Source organism: Pimephales promelas, chromosome 20 (genome assembly GCF_988280905.1).
Source record: "Pimephales promelas chromosome 20, fPimPro1.hap1.1, whole genome shotgun sequence".
Lineage (NCBI taxonomy): Eukaryota > Metazoa > Chordata > Actinopteri > Cypriniformes > Leuciscidae > Pimephales > Pimephales promelas.
In genome coordinates, this window is record NC_142788.1 from 15,589,548 (window position 1) to 15,605,259 (window position 15,712).

The 15,712-nt window shown below is 36.9% G+C and overlaps 1 protein-coding gene and 1 non-coding gene across 2 annotated transcripts in view; one reads left to right on the forward strand and one right to left on the reverse strand.

The window, feature by feature from the left end:
- Nucleotides 1-5,103, forward strand: part of ntsr1 (neurotensin receptor 1 (high affinity)) — a 31,158-nt gene extending 26,055 nt beyond the window's left edge. The window contains exon 4 of the mRNA XM_039651972.2: nucleotides 1,794-5,103. Within this exon, the coding sequence (XP_039507906.1) occupies nucleotides 1,794-2,043 (250 nt within the window). The 3' untranslated portion in view covers nucleotides 2,044-5,103. The remainder of the gene's footprint in view (nucleotides 1-1,793) is intronic.
- A 10,047-nt stretch (nucleotides 5,104-15,150) lies between these two features.
- trnai-uau (transfer RNA isoleucine (anticodon UAU)) lies at nucleotides 15,151-15,244 on the reverse strand. The gene is made up of 2 exons: nucleotides 15,207-15,244; nucleotides 15,151-15,186 (listed from the first exon to the last, which is right to left on the reverse strand). It is a non-coding gene; the product is annotated as a tRNA-Ile (tRNA).
- Nucleotides 15,245-15,712: the final 468 nt, after the last annotated feature.

Genomic DNA, 15,712 nt, shown 5'->3' on the forward strand with positions numbered 1-15,712 from the left:
CATAGCCACTGAATTCATTCATCATTCTTTAAAATAATGAAAAGAAAAGTCTGTCAGATTAATGATTCTTCTCAGTTCTGTTTAGCTTTCGATGATGCTGGGCTCATCATCAATGTTGCCTAAGGGAGAACATTAAAAGCTTTACCCAGATGACTCACAGCTTCTTTAAAAATGCATTGCAAATTATTATACTCATTATTCATACTTTAAAGCTATTCAAGCTAAAAGAATACATATGTATAATATAATAATAATGATAATTCATTACATTTATATAGTGCTTTTCTCGATACTCAAAGCACTTTACATGGAAGGGGAATCTCCTCAACCACCACCAATGTGCAGCATCCTCCTGGATGATGCGACGGCAGCCATATTGCGCCAGAACGCCCACCACACAAAAGCTTACTGGTGGAGAGGAGACAGTGATGAAGCCAATCAGTATATGAGGATGATTAGGAGGCCATGGTAAAATAAAAGTGCAAAATGTATATTTGGAGTGCTACGGGGCAGTGGGACATCACTCTCAAGTATTTTTTGCTGATGGTTAAGCCATTTCCCTCCAAAGTAGATGAGTGTTTGGTCTATTTTTTTCTGTCCTCTGCAGGTTTCAGAAATATAGGTTGTACTTTTTGTCAGCATATGAATGGGGAGATGTTAAGGCATTCAAAGTTTTGGTATGCTACCAGTGTGCATAAGGCACTGTTACAGGCTCAAATGGAATGGCGATAGACAGTTTATTAAATGCATGATGTATATTGCACACAAAAATTGTAAGAGCTTTTTGTAAACAGCAAGCTTCAATCTGATTGGCTGGCTTGGCACAATTTCCAAAAGTGCAGGTTTTTTTTGAAGGAATAGTATGCCAAAGTATGCAAAGATTGTTTCATTGAATATCAATATTCTTGCTGAGCTGATAGAGATTCATACTGGTTTTGTCTTCTGTGTATTTGCTATACACACCATAATCCTGATGTGGTCAAATATCACAGGGATAATGGAGAATGGATTATGAATATGAATATGACGTTTGCCCTGTGTAGTCAAAATCTAATTTCCTTTTTTTTTATGCGATGACGAGACATGAATCCAAGGAATACTATTATTCATGAGATGGCACCAGGGTGGGTCAAACACAGCCTCCATTCGAAGCATTTGACATTAATATTACCCACATACACACAAATCACTATGCAAAACCATCCCTCTTTTTCTCTCCCACACACTAGGGAAAAATTGCTCTCTCTTTCAGAACAACAAGTCATTGAATATAGTGCACCAAAATCAGCCAGCATACATAAACATTTATGTTACATATTTATGTTATAAACATGCTCATTCATACACACATTGAATTAAGCATGAGTCATATTTACTAGCAAAAAGTGCTTCCGGTTTAATCAAAGCTTAATACTTTGATTTCTTTATGAAAGTTGAGCAGCAAACTGAATCTAAAATCATTTTAAATTACTTAAATTATACACAATATAGCATGTGTGCCTGTGTTACTTTATTTAAAGGTCAAAAAAGATTGGTTGAATGAAGATCATCATCACCATCAAAAAATGTGATCCTATATTTATCATAATCTGACTACATACTAGAAAACCAAGATATATAAGGCATATGTAATGAACATTTGCTCACCTTCATACTGGCAACTTTCTTTATACGTACTTGCTATAAATGTTGACTGGAGCTTTCAGGCGTCAAAAAGAGTGCAAATATCTATATGCATGACAATGGTGCACCAAAATCTCTCTCAGTATATACTTATGTTTTCTCTTCCACAGTGCTCTCTTCGATTTCTACCACTACTTCTACATGGTCACCAATGTGCTCTTCTACGTCAGCTCGGCCATCAACCCCATTCTCTACAACCTCGTCTCGGCAAACTACCGCCAAATTTTTTTTTCCACGCTTCACTACCTAATCCTGCCCTGCCGCCATAATAAGCAGAAGCGCATTCTCACCAGACACTCTATCAGCATCTGCAGCAACCAGACCTTCTCCACCAATGTCATCAAAGAAACCATTTACTAAACACTGTCGAGATTCTATTCTCTCAGCCAAAAAGAGACCACTGAAGCGAAGCATGTTTTCATATTGAGTTATTATTACAATAATTTGCTATATTCGTGCTACTGAATCGCCATACGGAGCTTTTGTGCATTGCAGAACTGGCACCGGAGACACTTATCGTGTTTATAAGAGGGTATGTAGCAAAAAATACACACCAAAAACAATGAACAATGAGCTGAAACAGTGTAAATACAAACATATTATATCAAATGTATATCCGGATGTACATTGTTTCTCAATCTAAATATTAAATATAACAATGTCGTATATGACGGGAACAGACTGCAGACAGTTGCTGTTGTGTACACAATCTTTATATCCAGCTGATGTAATTTACCAACGCTGGAATAACTGTGAACACAAGGACATATCCCATTTTGAATTTTATTTCATTCACTGGCGCAAAACAGGGACATTCAAAGTGGTGACTGCTACATTGTTAAAGAAGTGACTCTTGATTGTGCCACACTAAGACAGTGTCACCATTCCGTAGCCTTGGCAACAGTCCACATACAAAGAAGGCTGCGCTCTTGTGTGAAAACTGAAGAATGCCTTACAGGATCACAGGCTTGATTGATTCTCTCATTCTAAAGTAGCTTCATTTAAACACTGCCTTGATTTGCAATTTGCAGAGAGAGAGAGAGAGAGAGAGAGAGAGAGAGAGAGAGAGAGAGAGAGAGAGAGAGAGAGAGAGAGAGAGAGAGAGAGAGAGAGAGAGAGAGAGAGAGAGAGGAGAGTCTTCAATGATAGAATATGCAACATAGGCTCATTGGAAAAATGTGCTATACAACTCCAAACCCTATACAATTTACTGAAGTTTCCAGCTGAAATGAACACTTGTGGCAGTAAATCACCAACAAATTGCATTCCCTTTTACACAGATTAATGTTAGATTGTCAATAAATAAAGACTAGTTCCTTGCACAATACTGTTATAATCTCAAAAAATCTTATAAATAATTTGTAAACCAACACATTTTTACTTTTGCATCTGATGTATAGCTTTTTTGTCATGGTAAAATTCTCACCTGGTACAGCAACCTGGTACAATAAGTTTCTGTAATTTAAGTGGAATGCAATGTGTAATGTGGATCACTTGGATTGAGTCTTGTGACACACAAGTTATGATGAAAGAGCTTAATGACTTGTAAAAGCAAACTTAAATGGCACATGTGCTTCAGCATATGCTTATACTGGACAAATTGTACAAAACCAAGCCCCACCCTACATTCTTGTTTTATTTTACATGGTTATATGTCACAATAGGGGAAAAAAAGACTATAGCAACTTTTATGCCAACTTTAAATGCCACTGAATAGCTATTGAATTCTCTCGCTAACATTTCTGTAAAATTTCATTTTTACAGTATTTTCATTTTTTCATCTCTATCTGAGAAAATAGAACATGGTTTTAGTGCCACTCACTTAACATTTCCTATTGAAAGTTCCACAAAAAGTGCAAGAAGAAACTTAATATAATTTTGCAGAAATGTGAGAGGTGAAAATATGCGTGGAGGAAGGAAAGAGAAACTTTGGCCAGGGACTTGTGGACAGTGTTGTGCTGTGCTTTACAACACCCATCAGTTACAGGGAACCATTTAGAGAGAGAGATGAGCGGGCTGGAATATAGAGGGTCTGTGACGATGTGGATAATAGAATGTGATAAAACTAAAGGAAAGCTAGAGAAAATGGGGAAATACAGGAAAATGGGATCGCCTGCACTGCTTTTTTTCTTATGCCTTAAAAGCGAGGATGAGGAAGCTATAGTTCATGGTGCAGTGTAGGCAGCTGATTTTCCATAATATGATGTTTAATATTTTAAAAAAGAAAACTGTAATAAAAATGAAGGTGGAAATGAGGAAGGTGTTGGCCTATTTGCAGTCTAGTAATTTTTTTCACAAATAAAAGTATCCAATAATAGAACTTTTTCCAAGATGAAATTGATATTGGTCTTTAGCTGGTCATGTGATCTCAATACAGTTGCCCCCATGAGTAAATAGACTCCATGTAAAATAAAGCTTTTGTTAAGCTCCTGAGATGACTGGATTCTTGATGTGAATATATATGGACCACATATGGAATATAAATATATATACTGTATATGGACCACATTTTTGTACCGTCTTGATATCCATCTACATCAATCACCCTGAGTGAATTCTAGAGAACGGGATGGATATTCACAGCAGGGAGGACGCTGAGCACTTGAGCGGAGTTGTAGACCGGTATGTTGAAGAATTCTGAATGGAAGAAAATGTGCATAACATGAGGGTATGATGGCCAGGGCTGTAAGGGCAGAGTGAGCAACATATAAAAAGGAAATGAGAAAGTGAACGGTATGAGAGACACCTGCTGAGGCTGTAGAGAAAACAAGGCCAACACAGTAAGAAAGGTAAAAATGATTGCTTGATGGCTCTCTGGGGTATCCTGGGAAATAACAGCCATGTGGTCCAGTATGTCTAAATAATTTTGTTTGAATGATCTAGATATTTGTGCTATGACTTTTTTATTGTAATGTTATTGTTGTTGCCTCCAAAATCAATACCATTCTCTATGTGAGCCTGAAATAGGGCAACACTATAACTAATTTTCATGGCGCTATAAATAGATTTCACAGTTTTATAGATTACATGCCTTTAGACTGTGCCTCCGTGATCATAGTGTCATCAATCAATTCATTGAATCAAAAGCTAACTGAATCAATACGATCTAATTCCACATTTGATGTTAACTCTGTTTGTGGTATATGTAATATTCTTTGTAAGAAAAAAAATGTTAGCAGTTAATACTGGGTTTGAATAGTATAAATGTACTGATGTTGATGTGTTAAGACAGAAATTCACAATTTGATGCAGTCATTTGAATGGGGGACTAATTCTAAATAATACATTTTCCAAAAAGCTTTTCTTCTGCATCACAGTTTAATTGTTTAGCTTGTGATTTTTAATAATGGATTTCTTTCAATCTGAAAAATTGTATGAGTTTGTTTGGCAAATAATTGAATAAAAATTGAATTATGTTTATCTTGTGGGTCAATTTGTATTACTCACATCATTAAAGAAAGTAATAAATCTCAGTGTATTATTCATGTTAAATTTCTGGGTAAATACTATTCCTTTTAAAACAATTTACAGAGGCATTAAGGATACAGAAAATATGAGACATGCCAACACTTTGCAATTCACTGGTGTCTTACCTAAATCACACAAACAGATGGCTAATCTATTTGACCTTATCTGACTGTCTTCAGGCACTGCCCAGTCTAGAGGTTGTCTACAGTGATGGATGTGATTGTTGAGGTGATTGGATCCTAAAGGATGGAGCAGCGCTGAGAAGCAAACATAATTGGGCTGTTCAATCACTTCTGATATCCCACTCCCATGTAATCCTCACAACCATGATCAAAATAAACAAATCAAATCAAAATGTGTATTTATAAAAAAAATTAATTCACAATAATAACAACAGTAGTTGACCGCTGTGCTGTGTATAATACTGGGGAGAAATGGTGCCAAATGTGCCAGTCAAAAGTCTTATTCCAATGTTTACAGAGAATTACAACAGTAAAGCTGTAAGGACACAAATGCATTGATCACTCCCTTGGACTCTGGAAAATATAAGAAACTCTTATAGTCCATGAGCCAGTGGGGTTTCATTGGGAGGACAAATACTATCATTGTTTTTTACTAAGGTATACACCCCTAGTATTAGAAAAATCACGATAGCAGTGCAGGGGTGGTAGCAAAATCACTTTTTTTTTCATCTTAATAAGTCACTAAGCCCCAAAAATAAATTCTGTGAAATCTGGAGTTTATCTGGTTTAGGCTCATTCTAGAGCTTGGTTTTGTTGGAAGGGAGACTCAGTACTCAATCTGTCTGACAAACTGACTTTAAACCAGAAATAAAACACATTTTACTCACAATTTCAACTGTATGTTTTTTTTATCCCTGTGGCATGAAAGAACACCAGGGACATAAAACTCAACAACTTCAATACTCAAAGCACTCTGATGACTGGAAGGGGGACCTTTTAGGCTTTCATTTAAGCCCAGTACTGAATCTGTCTGACAGGTTACACAGATGCAGCAAGCACAGAGGTCACACAGATGCAGCTAGCAGAAGTCTTCAAAATAAAACAGAATGAATAGAACGGACAACTAGGATGGAGACCTATTAGTTGTAATAGTCAATAAAGAAACAGGTTGCAAAAGTGAATATATTTAATCAAAGACAGTTATGTTGATGTCCATTATTTTATTATCTAAACATCATTTTTGTGCTATTGCAGGCGAATAGATCCAGGACAGCTCCAGGTGCTGGCCAGCTGGCCTTCCATTCAGTGCATATATATATATATATATATATATATATATATATAGAGATAAACTTCTCTGAGATTTGGAGGAGTCATCATATATTGAGAAAAATAAAGTTTTAAAAGGCTATTACAAGAATAAAGTCACTATATTTCAGAAAATAATCTTAGTCTGGTGTGCATTATGTGATTGCTGTGCTGATACAGTAGATCTCAGACCTTCTGACAGACTCAGAGCCCCGTTTGGATCTCTGAATGAGACAAAGTTAAGGAAAGTGGATTTACGCTGCTCTGCATCAGAGGTGGAAACCCGAAACTACGGCAGAAATATACGGAGCTCAAATGCAGCGTGTGTCCATTATAAACCTGAAGCTGCACAGACCACGGACGGCACGCTGCTCATCTCTCTATTTTTGCAGCGATCGATTCGATTCCTGCCGGTTCTATGATGAGACTGACGCGGGGGAACTGCCTGTACAAATTGTGAGCATTTTTCTTTGTGAACGCTCCGCTCTCGCCGGTTCAGTGTCTGGATGTCAGGTTACCAGATGAAGCCCGCTGAACGCCTTGAGAGGGGTGTAATCCTCTCAGACGATGTGGCGGCTGACAAAGGGTTGATGGCTGACAGGAGATGGCTGATGAGGGTGGTTTTAATAGGATATATCCTTCTCTTCTCAGCCACCCCGCCCCGTGTATGCTGAGTTGGTTGGTGTTATGGAACGCACCGCAGGCAGGTTGCAGCTGCTGTGGCTGCTTGTTGGGGGAGATATCGCTCGCGATGAGAGTGTTTTTCCCCTGTCATAGAGCCACCAACTCAGATGAGCCTTTCATTTCTTCCCGATCTCATACTAAGAGCGAGAGGACATGGAAGAACCCATACTCTGCCTGTATCCACCAACATCAGTGGGCTAGTCTCGCTGTTTGGAAAGTTCAGAGAGGTGAAAGCGCGCTCAGCTGTATCCAGGACATTCATTCAGCTGAGATCTGTGCTGAGTGGTCCTTTTTTAAGAGTACATTTTTGTGAGAAACTAACACTAAAATGTATCTCTCTATAGACATTGTTCCCTGTATAGAGATATGGGGTCATGTCAATGTCCTAAGGTAAGGTACATTTTTGGATTATTGGGTCCCAATAATCCAAAAATGTCAAATGCCTAAAAAGATCAATTAATGCAGCAGAATGTTTTTCTTTGTTTATGTCACCTAGGGCACAAAGTGAGCCAGGGAAAACGTTTCTCATGGTTAAAGACACATCAAACTTTTTGTCTGTCTTTACTCTTTCTTTGCATACCATGAGACCTTGTAATTATTCATAGTTTACATGGGCAGATTTACAGACCAATTCATCGACTAATTCAACACATAATTAGTAAAAACAAGAAAACTGAGTTGAAAGAGCTTAGCTCTTAACTGTACATTAATAACTACTAAAGACACATTTATGACACTTTATTTATGTAATGTCCAGGGCTGCGTTCCCCAAAGTCATACTGTAAGCAGATCGTAGAAATGGTTGTGCGAATCATCTTAAAAATACAGGCTGTTTCTTCAAGTATTGTAACTTAAGTTGTACTAGAAACTTTTCACAGATTTATGGATACTCTTGAGTAATTGTGCTAAAGTGCATCATAAGGAGACAGACACATGCTTTCACCTACATAACAACTGCAAAACTGCATCTAAACTTAATACAGTAATATTGGTGTAATATAAGTGTAATACATTTATTATTATTCTATTTACTTTAATTTAAATGTTTTATTTAAAAATGGAGGTCCACTCGAAACGAGATGTCACATCTTAAGGGGGTTTCCTCTCAACAATAAATTGAACTAACTAAATTGAACTAATTTAACTAAAATTAATGATATTATTAAATTATTTCAAAACGAATAAAATCAAGTAGGCCTAATTAAGTGCACTTATTTATAGGACTACACTATTTATAGGACTATAGGATTTTTGTGGACTTAATTTGGTACAATCAAATTTGTTGCATGATTGTTGTAGAAAACATTACAAATTAAATTCAGAGGAAGTGGATATGTTATATTTTAAAGGGAAATTTTACAATTTTTGAATGCTGATAAAAATAAAAAATAAAAAATAAACAACAGGGAGAACATGTTAACGACTAGCTTCCATGAAAACTGGGCATATATTGTAAATATTGGCTCGTAAAAATTTCTTTCACATCTTCCTCTTCTTCAACAACCTTTTTCTTCCTCTCAACCCAAGGGCGCTACACCGCTTACACTGCAATGCAGCATTAATGTCATCATTATACCTTTTGGGGAGTAAAAAGCAGACCACCGCTTGATAGATAAATGTCACTAAATTCCATCTTCCACTTCTTTTATGCGCTCTCCGCAATATTGGCAGTACTGTCAACCTTGTTACTCAGAATCAGTCACTCAGTCGGTCTGTAAGTGACCACTATCTCCATTTCTGCATTGATCCTGGAAGCTTGTGAATTTGAGAAAATGAATCACTGGGAATGGGCTATATGCACGCATAAGTTCCGCATTTGACGTAAGGATGCTCGTCCATTTCCGGTTGTGTAGATTAAAGCGGAGGAAAACCGAGGAAAACGGGATTATGGCAGAGTCTTCAAAATTTACTGTCCTCCAGTCTTTGAAATGAAATATACATACGTTTAGATGTAATTTTATATATAGTTACATTTAATATAATTTTAAAAAGTAGCATAAACACAACGAGGGGTGTCTGTTTTATCTGTTTTTGTGACTAACGTTTCTTTAGTATAACCATGGAGTATAAAATTCAATATAAATTCTCGGTATTGCATTGGACTCTATGATCGGCGGAAGTTATCGAGCATCCCTAATGCTTCACCGGAAATACCGCCGTGCATAGAGCCCATTGCAATCAGATTAACAAAGCAAATTGACCTTCTGATTCTTCTGATTTTTGGTAAATGCACGTAAAAAAAAGTTGTGAACGATCAAACTCTTAAAAGCTATATTGTTATCGGGAACGGGGGCCTGTGCAGAAAATTCACACCTCACAGCATTTTCCAATCTTTGCCCACACAGAAAGCCATCATCATATCTTTACTTTTGCACATAATGCTTAATTACACATTCTGTAAGGGCAATGAGCTTGTGACTCTTCCAGCTTCATAAAGGGAAAGTGGAAATGAGCATCTCGAAAGAAGTGGCCAGAGAGATTTGCAGTAAGCAAATCTGGAAATGCTTTAATGAGTTTTTATGGGCAACTAATGTGGTCACTGGATGTAAGGTAGGCAATTATAATCTCAGAATAATTCAATACTAACTTGCTCATAAGCATTCCAACACTTTCTCTGTACACTTAGGGGAGATTAAATAGGTTGTAAAACAATAAAGTTTTCATAAAGATCTCAGTAACGGTAACTAACTCTCTCCTCCAATTATGTTTTGATAGGTGTTTACTAAGAATGTGAGCACCACATGACATGACATGTCACTGGTCATTGTCGTTTTAACCTTTCTGGATCCGCCATCAAATTGATAACTGTAATTATATCAAGTGCTGTGAGAAAAGGCTATAAATCTCCACCTCCAGCATCCTCACACGCAATTTAGCTCATACTAGCCGAGACTCCTTCTTTATGTGTACAGATGTGTGTGTACTGATGTGTGTGTACAGATGTGATGTAATGACTGCAAAGACATGTTCGAATCTCCCGTGGAAATCCACCAGTACCACTGGAATTAAAAACATTATTACAAGCTTACCACTTTGAATTGAGATAAGGCCAGCAGATAGTTTTGAACACTGGTTGGTTATTTATTTTATTTTTATTTTAATAATATTTAACCCAAAAAAGTGGGTGATTGCAGCTTTAAATATAAATGTTAAATATAAATCTTTATGATACTTAATGTATTTCATTATTTTCATTATAACATATAATATTTATATAATGACTAGAATTTTAATAATATTTATAATATAATTGTGTTATCCTTTTTTTCAGTAAAGCTATAAAAGAGTCTATAATAATATTTTTGTAACACATATATTTTGTGGATTGTGAGATTTTACCTATATTTTCTCCTATATTTACAGTAAAACAAATAAATAAAAATATTATTCAGTGTGAAGCTATGAATTAAAGTCACTTTATTAGTAGCCTGCCAAGAGCAATGGGCTCTATGCACGGCGGTATTTCCGGTGAAGGATTAAGGATGCTCGATAACTTCCGCCGATCGTAGAGTCCAATGCAATACCGAGAATTTATATTGAATTTTATACTCCATGGTTATACTAAAGAAACGTTAGTCACAAAAACAGATAAAACAGACACCCCTCGTTGTGTTTATGCTTCTTTTTAAAATTATATTAAAAAAAACATAACTATATATAAAATTACATCTAAACGTATGTACGTTTCGTTTCAAGGACGGGAGGACAGTAAATTTTGAAGAAACGCCATAATCCCGTTTTCCTCGGTTTTCCTCTGCTTTAATCTCCACAACCGAGTATCCTTGCGTCAAATGCGGAACTTATGCGTGCATATAGCCCATTGATTATTAGTAGCATGCCTTGAGCAATAGAAAGGTTTATTCAACCTTTTTCATTGTGGTTTTTCTTTTTGTGGCAATTTATGTATTTCAATAAAGTTTGTCAGGTCAGATGTCATTTTTGTGCATTTCCGAATGTGCGTGTGCTTGTGTGTGTATGTGTGTGTGAGCACGCACACTAGACTTCTGGTACACTAGTCAAATCAAAATGCACCCTGGCTTTGCTTGAGCACTAATTCCTTTGGGATTGTGATGCTTTGGCAGGCAGCAAACTCTCCCAGCTGGCACCCCCAAAAAGGTTAAAAAGACAGAGAAACAGGGGAAAGATATGAATGAATAAATACCAAATTCATGACCAGAAGATGACAACCGAAGTGTGTTGCTGTATAAAATCCCATAGGATTTTTATTTCCTTTTTGAAAGCTAAAGAAAACTAAGTGAGCATAGGCAACCTTTTCCATTAGAAACTGTTGGTGAAGGATGATGATATAAAACTACTCACCTTGATCTAGGTTTCCCCTTGTCTTTTTTATTACTGACAACTAAGATTAGTTATGAGACAAAGGCTCAATATAGAGTACTCTTTTAATAAACATGGGTACATGTTTATTTTTTGGGTTTATATGTGCATGCCATTTAGTAATTGAAAAGTGAATCCTGTGACTGACACAAACCAAAAAAACATGACAAATAATATAAAAAAATAATAAAGTTATCGCGCAATTCTTCTAACAGGATAGTTTTATTTAGCAAAATATATCTCACCATTACTGATGCATCCAGGTCGCATTCGGTCACCATTTGTTTGGTCTAAAATGCAACTGCTCTCCTGTTTTGACGCAGGACAGCAAATGTGCTATGAAGAATAGCACATATTAAGTAACATAGAAAGTAACATATTTTAGCAACAGTGTAAAAGTGAATAACACAAAACAGGCACAATACCGATAAACATGAATATCTATTGGTACAACATAGATCGCATGACTAAACTTGCATCATCGTTTTCAAACACCTCCGGCTTCACTGTCCACACTACAACGCGAAAACGGCGTCTTCAAATTTATCCACTTTGGAGAGCGTTTTCCAAAAGATACGTTTTCGTTAACTTAAAACAGCGTCTCAGTGTGGACGGAAGGCCAAAACAGAGAGAAAAATATACATTTTCAAACGAAAACATATTAGTGTGTACATGGCCTAAGTAGGGAGACTAATGATAACATAATAGGTGACATATGTAAAGCAATAATGACAAAACGAGGATAACAAGGGGGCGGGATTAGGTAACGAGACAACACGTGCTTGCACACAATACACGGATCTGTCATGATCCTGCCTCAAGACTAAAGAAAATCAAGGACACTGGGGCAGAATCATGATGACAGTGGGTCCAGATGATGAAGAGAAAGATGAAAAAGGTTCCAAATAAAGTATTTATTTATAAAACAAACTCAAAAAACACAATTGTGAGAAGCCCGATGGAGCAGTATCAGACTCATATTCTGACTAGAATCTGAGTATGATGACGTCAGGCTAATTGTAGATATCAACCCAGATAGCAGACTGACATTGAATCAACGTGGAAATATGACATCGAAACAACGTTGATCTGACATTGTTTTGCTCATCGAATTAACGTTGAACCAACGTCAGATGCGTCATTCTTTCAAAACTAACGGAAAATCAACTTGAAATCAACGCGTTGTTTCAACGTTATGAAAGCAAACCAATTTTCGATTTCATTTAGCTTTGAAGAATGCCGCGTCTGACGTTGGTTCAACGTTAATTCGATGAGCAAATCAACGTTGTTTCAATGTCATGAGAGACGTCGTTTCCACGTTGATTCAATGTCAGTTTGCTATCTGGGAATCTAATCAAAATCCATGTAAAAATAGCTGTATAAGCTCCACCCTCACTTCCACAGCCTGTGGCAGATAGTGTGTTGGTCTCAGCTGGATCCTATTAGAAACACCTGCAGCATTAAGGCCCTGTTTACACGATGGGAGAACGCAGATATTTCTCTGCGTTTTGCCCTCTCGTTTACACAACAACCCCGTTTTTATCACAGAAAATGATTATTTCTAAAAAACTCCGGCCAAAGCGGAGATTTCTGAAAACGCCGGTTATGTGTTGTCGTGTGAACTGGGAGAAACGGCGTTTTAGGTTCTCTCTTGTCGATTCTGAGGATTCTGATTGGCTTGCATGGCTTTATCCTTAACCCCTACACTGCCGCCAATAGGTTTGGCATAGTTATGATGGCGCTCGACGGCGTATTTATGCGGGTGTATGAACGATGTAATTTTTGAAAAAAGAGAGGAGGAAAATATTCGTTTTGCTAAATACTTTAGTTAATTTGTAAAGTTATTAACTATTTTTAAATAATTAAGAATATATATTTAACTGTGTTCCATTAGGTTAAGAAAATTATTTTACTGACTATTTGTTGAAAAAAAAGTAAGGATATTCAGGCCTTCATTTGTAATCTATTCATAGAGTGTGCCATATGTAGAGCTGTAAGCAGGCCATTTCATTGTCTCAGCCTGTGTGTGTGAGTTCGCACTCCTCTCCTTAAGGGTGATAGGATGCAACAATGTATCACAAGGAAGCAATCTGTCAGCTCGGATCAATATTTGCTCTTAGCTTCCCACCTGCATCACAATGGTTCTGTCAAAGCCCTTCAACAACACGACCGGCACAGATTCTTAATTTAACAATGTAAAGAAAATGATTTATCTCATATCCCACCGGAATTTTTTCCATTAACTCAGAATGGAATACACCCTTTTTAATTTGAAATAACAACAATTAATTATATTTCTATAGCAGATCTCATCATTTGTTTACTGATATAATTAAATGATTCATGAAACTGTGATGTGACTCTAACACTGACCTAATGCCTGCCTATAATTCATTAATTGATTACTTTCTTCCTCTCTATTTCAACCAATTGTATTATGCAAATATGAGCACCAATTCCCATCTACTGAAGCAGTGAACTGTGTGTTATATTAATATAAATTTGTCTTAATCTACACCAGGACTGTGTAGTAATGTATTGTAATCCAATAATTTAAACATTACTGTCTTGTTTGTACACTTGTTATCACTGAAGAAGTCTGTCTCAATCCATAATGACAGTTCTGTGACTCAAATACCTGACAACTAAAAGACCACTGGCCCTCATGTGGACCCTCTTGTTTCATTTTTATTTTTATTTGCAGACCCCAAATGTAGGCTGTCACTGAAAAATGTAGAGTGACATTTAAATAGCCCCACTGACATTTTCAATTTTGGAAGCAAAAAATTTAGCATTAAATCACAGTCGAAGAGGGACATCAGTACATTCATTTTGACCATGAGAACCCTTGAAGTAAACATCAAATCAAAATGAACCCTTTTAGATAATGTTAGCCAACAGCCAAATTACAATTTACTGTACAGTTTCACCATCCAAACAATTACCAATGGATTCAGAAGTCAGTCAAGTCCCACCCACAAAACGTCCTGGTTGCATATGCAACCCACAGGGAACGGAGCACAATCAGAAAGAAATTGATCCATTTTAAAGCCTGGCTACTCAGCTTGATAACACAAGCCCCTACCTGTAAACTTATGATTCAGTTTTAAAACAATCTTTCAAGTTAGCCCTTCAATACTCTACTAGTTTAAGACATTCATAGAACATTAAATGGGCTTTTGCATTATTCCGTGATAATTCTTCTAATAGATGATGGCAATGTGATGTTCAGCGATCTTTTAAGTTAGACATTGAAATCTTTCAATCCCATAGCATCTCTTGCTTTTTAAAAGCATGCTCCTGGTGAGGCTCAAACTCACAACCTCAGCATTCCTCTGCTGCGTACTGCCGTATAAGTACCGCGCGATGACCGATTGCACCAGTGGAGCTTCTGATAAACGTTTATCAAAAACAATGTGGGGAATCAGAAACAAGTTGATCCATTTTAAAACTTGGCTACCAAGCTTGATCACTCAAAACCCTACCTGTAAACCTATGATTCAGTTTGAAAACAATCTTTAAATTTAGCCCTTTAGTACTCTACTACGTAGTTTAAGTAATAAACATCATAAGAACTTCAAATGGATTTTTCCATTATTCCTTGATCATTCTTCTAATGGATGATCGCAATGTGATCTTCGGATGATCTTTTAAGATAGACACTGAAATCTTTCAATTTCATACCATGTCTTGCTTTCTAAAACCATGCTCCAGGTGAGGCTCGAACTCACAACCTCGGCATTGCTCTGCTGCGTACTGCCTTATAAGTACCGCGCGCTGACCGATTGCGCCACTGGAGCTCCTGACAAAAACTAATATTTTCAAAAAAAATGTGGGGAATCAGAAACAAGTTGAGCCATTTTAAAGCCCGGCTACTAAGCTTGATAACACAAGCCCCTACCTGTAAACTTAAGATTCAGTTTTAAAACAATCTTTCAATCTAGCCCTTCATTAGAACATCAAATGGATTTTTCCATTATTCCTTGATCATTCTTCTAATGGATGATGGCAATGTGATCTTCGGATGATCTTTTAAGATAGACACTGAAATCTTTCAATTTCATACCATCTCTTGCTTTCTAAAAGCATGCTCCAGGTGAGGCTCAAACTCACAACCTTGGCATTGCTCTGCTGCGTACTGCCTTATAAGTACCGCGCGCTGACCGATTGCGCCAGTGGAGCTTCTGATACAGATTAATATTTTCAAAAACAATGTGAGGAATCAGAAACAAGTTGAGCCATTTTAAAGCACGGCTACCAAGCTTGAT